Source organism: Egretta garzetta, unplaced genomic scaffold, assembly GCF_000687185.1.
Source record: "Egretta garzetta isolate BGI_Z169 unplaced genomic scaffold, ASM68718v1 scaffold497, whole genome shotgun sequence".
NCBI classification, from domain to species: Eukaryota; Metazoa; Chordata; class Aves; order Pelecaniformes; family Ardeidae; genus Egretta; species Egretta garzetta.
In genome coordinates, this window is record NW_009260349.1 from 458,803 (window position 1) to 466,572 (window position 7,770).

The 7,770-nt window shown below is 51.4% G+C and overlaps 2 protein-coding genes across 2 annotated transcripts in view; both read left to right on the plus strand.

Moving 5' to 3' along the window:
* Positions 1-854, plus strand: part of FUBP3 (far upstream element binding protein 3) — a 48,328-nt gene extending 47,474 nt beyond the window's left edge. Inside the window, exon 21 of the mRNA XM_035898235.1 lies at positions 407-854. Within this exon, the coding sequence (XP_035754128.1) occupies positions 407-415 (9 nt within the window). The 3' untranslated portion in view covers positions 416-854. The remainder of the gene's footprint in view (positions 1-406) is intronic.
* The window catches only part of PRDM12 (PR/SET domain 12), a 23,756-nt gene continuing 16,599 nt past the window's right edge, over positions 614-7,770 (plus strand). The window contains exon 1 of the mRNA XM_035898236.1: positions 614-625. Coding sequence (XP_035754129.1) covers positions 614-625 — 12 coding nt within the window. The remainder of the gene's footprint in view (positions 626-7,770) is intronic.

Consider the following 7,770-nt stretch of genomic DNA (forward strand, 5'->3'; position numbering starts at 1 on the left):
GCACCGTCCCCAGGCGGCTGCAGCCTCCCCGCTGCTGCTCTCCGGCACCGCCGAGGTCGAGCGGGGCGAGCCGGGTGCAGGAATCGGCGCTTGCCGCGGGCACTGGCCAAGTGTGACCTAGAAGCGGTGATAAAAGGGAGTTCTCGTCATTCCTCTCTCAAAGTCTGGCCCTCTGGAGAAGAGAAATCTTGTTCGATAAGAGGCACGAACTCCTGGAAGGCGAGCTCAGGGATAGCAGGCGTTAGGGCAGAGATCTCTTCGGTAGCGGTTGGAAGCGTGGCTTGAGGTAGATACCCCGCTCGGCTGGCGCGGGGAGCGAGAGCCCTGCCTGTGTCGGGGGAGGAGGGCTCAACAGCGTTCGGCGTTTGCTGCCGCCGAGTAACTTTTCCTTTTCTCCCCTCTCTAGGAGCAGTAGAACAAGGTCCTCGTGGCTAATTTTTTTTTTTTTTTTTTTCTTGGAATCATTGTGGAAGAAAACCTTTTTGTAACAGAGGTTTCTAGATTTGCAACATTTTGATGAAGACTTTTCTGTTTGTTTGTGAAACACTAGTTGTAGGATAATCTATACTGAACTTTTCTAAGAATCAGGAACAATTAGTAATGTACTAAACTCATGGACGTGCTGGTAATTTTGTTTCCAAATTTATAAAAAAAAAAAAAAAAAAAACAAAACAAAACCTCTGGGTTTCTTTTTGGAGAGAAGCCAGGGAATTTGCAGGCACCAAAACGCACCCCAGAGCTGTGACATTTCAACATGTGGGTTTTTTGTGTGTTTTTTTCCTTTTAATTTTCGATCTTTTCTGTTGCAACAGAAAGAGTGGCTTGGAAGTCTTAGGTGGTATGTAACAAATCCTAAAAAGAAAAAAAAAAAAAAATTTAAACAGTATTTAAATATTCTTAAATATGTAAATTCATTAAATGTTTTACTTCTAATTTCTTGTATCTTGGCTGTCTTTGATTTTATTGCATTTTTTAAAAACTGAACTATGATATGTATTGTAATTAATTATGTGAATTCTGTATTGAGGCAGTTGCTGTTTTGCTGTCAGGCAAGTTACGGGCGGGGGGGCATTTTGTAGGGTTTGTATAATTTCTAGAGTCTAAAGGGGTAATATAAAAATGTGTTAATTTTTTTAGCAATACATTTTTTCATGTCTCCATTGCTAGTTGCATTTATGTATCTAAGACCTCCAAGCTTGTTTAAAAAAAAAAAAACCAAAACAAAAAAAAAGAAAGAAAAAAAACTTTCCTCTATGCTCTCAGAAATATAAATACTGTTATTTTTAATATTAAAATGAATCTGCTATTAGTACCTTTAACAAACACTGTGGAACATAAAACCATATAAAAGGTAGTAACTATTTTTTAATTCCAAGGTGTTTTTTGCTTTTTCATTTCTTTTAAATATTTTCTTATCTAATATTTGTCAAATTACCTAGAGAAATAAATGAATCTAGTATTAACCACGGTATGCGCTAAATAATTTTGATTTAATAAAAGGGATAATATGATTTCCAATGTTTACTGTAGTGTTTCTTGTACAGATAACAGTGTATTTTTAAAGGAAAAACGGAATTGAAGCTATTTTTTCTTGCATTTTTAATTGCCCTGCGGGACATTCCGTTTTGAAATGTACTGAAGTTACTGTTCTTGGGTTCTTTCCTTATTTTTCCTTATGCTTGAAATGTCTAACTATAAAGAAACGCAATTGGATAATGTTGAGCATGGTGTTTTAAAAAAAAAAAAAAAGTGTTCTTTTTATTTGACTGACAGGGAGCTCAGCTTGCTATAAATTCTTTGTTCTGGAACATGGCTGTGGACAATAGGTCAAAGATTAAGTAATTCATTACAGAACTAGTTGGTACTCCTGAATTTAATAAACAAATGGATGAACAGGGTTCTCTGTCCATAGCAAGATCCATTACTTTGTGTGGTTGGATCTTAAAATTTTTTTAAATTGCTTGTAAGGCTCCCTACCTACTTAATTCCTCTATGTGGACATTGCTGTATTTGAGGTGGCCTGGTAACTTAGCAATCACGATACAGATAAAAGCCCTAAAACCAGAAATTAAATGCAGTCCCACTAGTAACTGCTTACAACTTGAGATTCTAAGAAGGCGAGGAAGGGAACTGTGGATTGCATTTTGAAAGACTGAAAGAACAATAATGTGAAAATTCTAAACACAAAATACTCCTGCAGACCTCCATTTGACGGAGCAATCAATATTTTTAGTTCAGCGAGATTCCTGAAATAATAGCACTAAACCTTGTGGAAGAGTATATTACTCAAGGCTGCAGAATATAAAACACAGGCTCAAAGCGAGAGGGCTGCATTGAAACAGAGAAAAAGTGTTCTTTTTATTTGACTGACAGTTGCATTTTACACTCTATATAATAAAATTTCCACAAGGTGTCTTGTGGGCGAAGTATTTGCAGTCTCCTTTACTCAGTTTGCTCCTGCTCCGCTCGCCGAGGTCCCTGCGCCGGCCCCCGCGTCCTCTCGCCTTCCGAGTAGTTTGGGACGATCGGTGAGCTCCGCTCGAGCCTTAATTCTAGGGAAACTCGACTAACGTCGCGTCGAAGCCTCTCTTGGCACCGTGGCGCTGAGGATTCCCACAGTGAGGTGCTGCAGCTGCAGCTCTCTGGGCCAGAAGGAGCTCTTTGAAAGCAGGGAGGTTTTCCGTGAGCCGGAGGGGCGCAGGGCTGCAGCCACGTGAACCTTTCATTGCTTGTTGAGGAGGCGGCAGCCCCTGGTTTTAATACCCTGAGCTCGTTGCTCTTCCACAACGTTGTCTTTGCGGCTGAATCTGTCCAGGACTCACCCTCCGCCCCGATCCCTGCAAATGGGGTGGAAGAGGGATGTGGGCCCACGCCTCTGGCCGTTCGCACCCGTTAGAGATGTTATGGAGCAGTAACTTTTAGCTGTATCCAGGCCAAGGTGCTACCGCTACCCCCTTCGGAGATGCCTTTCTTGTAAAATGTGAGTTTTGTGCTCCTCCACCCTAAAATCGCTCTGGCCCCGTGCCCCAGCCGGCTGTAGGGGAGCTACAGACGGGGGAAGGGAGGGAGGGAGGGAAGAAGATCCCATCTGCAACGCAGAGGGCGGGAGGCATGTTGAGAGCCGGAAGAAAAGGAGATGTAGCATCTCTAAATATACCTCCAGAGAATCAAGAGAGACAGTGAAAGATGGGATAGTAAAAGCCACTTGGAAAGAGGGGAGAGGGGGGAAAAAATGGCTAGAGGAGGGCATAAAGGCTGCTGATGGGAATTGGGAGCGGGCATTACCGAGAAGACTTCCTTCTAATTCATCTTCCAAGCTCTGTGCCAAAACAGCATTTGGCATGGTTCACAGGGAGCAATTGTGTGATAATGAACCCTAAGGTGTCCCTTAATTGAAGACTGAGTATTACAGATTGTGCCAATAGTCGTAAATGGCGCAGGATTGTGGGAGGATGCATTTTCTTAAATGTATCTGTAAGTACAGATTAGTGAGCCTCCCCAGTGAAATACCCATACTATAAATTATGGAAATATCTCTTTCTGATGCAACCTTTTATTGAGGGGGTGGGGCAGCAAAAGAAATAGTTTGCAAGCCTTTGAAATTTGGCCTGTCATTAAGATGGTGCCTGCAAAGCTGGGTTTTCATCAGCAGTCTGGTGTCCTGGAAGGCTAAAGTGCTTGAAACGTTCCCAAGTTCAGCAATTTGTTTTCCATTATTGCTGCCTGCTCGGGGCGGAGGGGCCGCAGTCATTAAACTTTTTTCTCTCGTGACTCCACCAGCGGCTGGAGAGGGGCAGGGCAGGAGGCAAGGAGACTCCTTGGCACCTCACGAGGGGCTGGGGAGCTCTGGGTTCCTCCAAACCCCGCTCTGGCCCTGCTGCCGTCCGGGGGTCCCGGGGATGGGTGCGATGGTCAGGGCTGGCCAGGGCACCTCACATTTCACTCTGGTGGCCATAGGCAGCTCCTCGTGGCTCCTGGCTCCACTGTGTTGTGCAGCCCAGAAGCTGCTGTGGTGCCTTCAAGCCAAGCCTGTGGCCTCCAAGAGAGGAACAGAGTCTCCTGCTCAGCTCTCGGCAAATTTAATCCCCAAATGAAGTGGATTAAGCACTGACTGTGTTAGTTTTTATGGCAGGGGGCAGTTGTCTGCCCCTCGGGCAGAAACTGGACGCTGCAAGGAGCAGGGCAGGTCCCCAAGGTGCCGCGTAGGAACCAGCACGTGGGCCACATTTGGGGCTTTGGGGTCCATGACCGGCAGTGGGGACGGTGCAGCCTCTTCCTCCTCATGGGGGAGCAGCACCCAGCACAGGGCCATGCCCCGGTGTTAATCCCAGGGGACAGCGAGGAGACCCTTCTGTTTGGGGAATGCTCTGCCTCTGGAGCGCAGCGTTTGGGGACGGAGGAACCGGAGTTAAAGGACATCCCAGGTGAGTGCCCCAGCAAGAGGTCCCCAGTCCCGGCTTGTTGGCTCCTGTTCTTTCCTATCTTTACAAATAACATTCCTTCCTTCGAGCGCGATCCCTTTCCCGAGGCCTCGGCAGAGGCACACGATGGCTTCGCTCCCTCCCAGCGTGAATCCATCGCAGCTGTATTCAGCAGCCCGTCTTCCACGGGAGGGTGTGGGCGTCTCGGCCCCGTGTCCCGTGGGACTGCGCGAGCTGTGCAGCTCCTGCCCCACTCTTCGGGCATGGAGACTTCATTTCGAAGTAGAAGTTTATTGCGGTCCTTCTGCAAGCCATTTCTGAGCAGCAGTCTGAAAAAGCCCAGCACTAAAGCATCTTGCTGGGTTCATGATGACCCCGATGCTCTCCTGTGCTCTATATTCGGTGTGCCTGAACAGGCAACGGCTATTTTCGGAGCAGAGGGGAGACTTTGCAATAGTCTAAAATACTTTCTTTAATTTTGCATGATTTGAGAACAAACTACATTACGGACATTGCGAGTTAAACCAAAATGATTATTGAAAGAGACAACCAGGCATGGGACTTTTTTTTTTTTTTTCCCCCTTCCCTGAGTATTAAATATTTAATTGCATTAGAGCAACAGTATATTTACAGTAAGCTGGGTGGGTAATGGGCAGCGTGGTCGGAGGGAGAGCTCGTGGTATTTAACTCGAGGCTTCTTGACACAGTGTGGATGTTCGTGTGCTGCTGCATCCCCCGCAAACCCGCTTGGTTCATCTCGCTCTCGGGGGGACTTTTGGGGCTGTTGGTGCTTGTAGGGTTCTGGTGCGGGGCGAGGAATTGGTGGTTGTTCCTGTGCAAAGGTGTCAGTGTACCCTGCCCAGCAGCACACGGGTGTTTCAGTCCATGTAGGGAGCTGCTGAGCCTGCATTTGGCTGGTTTGGAAGTTTTTCCCCTGGATTAGCTGTGAGTAGCAGCAGTGCAGGGTGGATGCTGCAGACCGGGCATTTCTCTGCCCTCTTAGGGCTGGAAAAGACACAAAAGGAATTTCCCACTTTTTATGCTGGAAATCAGCAGAAACCGGGCACCAGGAAACTGCTTACAGGAGGGACGCTGGAATTAGGCGGGGTGAGGATGAGTTGGAACAGCCACAGCTCCCTGGTCCATTGGTGAGAGGAGACAGGAGCCCCTGGAGCCGGGGGCAGCGAGTGGGTGGGCACCGAGCCCCCATCCTTGTCTTGGCAGGGGCTGGAGAGGGAGGGGGATGTCGGGGGACCCAGCCATCCCTGGGATGAGGGGATTGGGGTGCCTGGTTCCCCTCTGCTGCCTCTCTCCAGGTCTGGGACACCTGGTTTGAGGCAGGCGACCCAAAAGAGCATCTCTGGGGTTGACATGGGGCAGGTACCAACAGCCCCCCCAGATTATCTTCCCACCCTGCCCCTCATCACTTGAGGAAATCCTATTTCAGGGCCACTATAAAGAAGCCTCTGATCTTCGCAGAGGCCGGCCCGCTCCCCTTTAATCCCGGCCGGGCCGGGGTGCAGGTGCCGCGGTCCCGGGGGATTAGACGGGCCCTTCCCTTTGTGCGAGCCGTCACTCACCGGCGGCCAAGCCCCGGCGAGCCGCACCGACCGGCAGGGCTCCTTGTTTGGGCCATTCACCGGGGAATATTAAACTTCGCTGATGTGGAGTCATTACATGGGGAGGCAGGGGCTGCCGCCCTGTTTGTTTTGGAGAGAACAGGGCTGGCAAAGGGCAGGAGCTGCAGGAGGGCTCGGCTCTCCCACCTGCCTCCTCCGCCCCACAGCAGGGCTCACCTGGCACCCATCCCTGACCTCCGCCTCGGCTGGGCACGGCCTCGCTGCCTCCAGCGTGCCTGGGCTCGTCCCTCCCCTCGTCCCCTGGCCCCGGGGATGCTGCTGGTCGCCATCCAGGGAGGCTGGGCTGGACACCTTGGACCCTGGTCCTGCCCGGCCTTAGCTGCCATCTCCTGACACCGGCTCCTCCAATTCCCCCATTGCAGCCAGCCCGTGGGTACAGCAACCGCTGGAGCGGCACGGCCAGCGTGGCCCTGGCCCAGCCTAGCAGGGAGCAGGGAGAGGGGCAGGGGAGAGTGATGGGGCTCACACACACCCTCTCCCTTGGACGGCTCGCCCTGCCCTGCCACGGGCACTGGCTCTCTCCGGGCTGGTGTCGGTGCAGTCACCAGCGTGGGTCCCAGTCCCGCAGCTGGAGCTGCTGCTGCAGGAGAGATGGTGGTGGGATGTGGGAGAGATGGTGGTGGGATGTGACTGTCCCATCCCCAGGTCACTGCCAGAGGGGAGGAAAAGGTGCAAAGATTTTCCTGCTTCTTTAGTCCCAATTCCCCCCTCGCTCCCTCCTGCTCTGCACTGTTGGGGAGGAGCCTTTAATGGTGGGGAGCACCTTTAGCACCCACGCTGGCTGCAGAGACCACAGAGATGAGGGCAAGCAAGCGGAGGCTGTGCCTCACCCCACAGCCTGGCCCTGGCCTTGCCAGGACCCCCAGGGAGCCCCCGGCCCCTTTGAGGATGTTGAAGCCCCCGGTGCCTCATTCACCCCCAGCCAAGATGTTTGGTCATGGGCAGAAAAGCCATCACGAGGCTGTTTTACACTTTGTTTCCCAGCAGCTCAGTGAGGACCTGGCGGTGCTGGCAGCCAGCCGCCCCGTGCCACCGGCCCCGCTCACCAAGCTGCGGTGCTGCAGAGGCGGCTCAGGAGTTACTGCCGTGATTTGCCACAATCGTGTTTCATTTTGAGGCTGCCTGAGCCCCGCGAAGCAATTGGACATGGATGGTGGTTTTTCCTCATGTTTGCTTTTGTGCAGGGTGACCCCCTTGCCAAAATAATCCTGGAAATACTACTTAAAAAAAAACAGAAAGGGAATAAAAAAGGCAAGAAAGCGAGCGAGAGCGGAAGGGGAGAGCACTCAGCATCTCTGCTCGGCTCCGCGGCCTCCCGCAGAGTGAAATGGAGGCAAATAATGCCCTAAAGCTCCTTTTCCGAGCAGTGTAATCAGCTCGCCTGGTTCGGAGGGGCTGCAGTGCTCTGTGCCGGAGCACTCACCGGGAGGGTTACGGCTTCACCACACCAACGCCCCCTGCCCAGAGCTGCTGGGCACCCACTGAGGGGCTGGCACCGCTCCGGGGCACCCTGAACCCTCCCCACTGCTCCTGACCCCACTGTTGGAGGAGAGCAGGGGCAGACAGGCAGCGAGCGGTTTGGAGGGGGACGAGGGTCCGTGCAGCTCTGTCCTGTGGATGTGGCACTTTGGGGATGGGCACTCTCCTCCTTTCTGCCCCTGGGGAGGTGGCAGCGCATCCTCTGTGCCACCCACCCGTCCGTGTCCCCT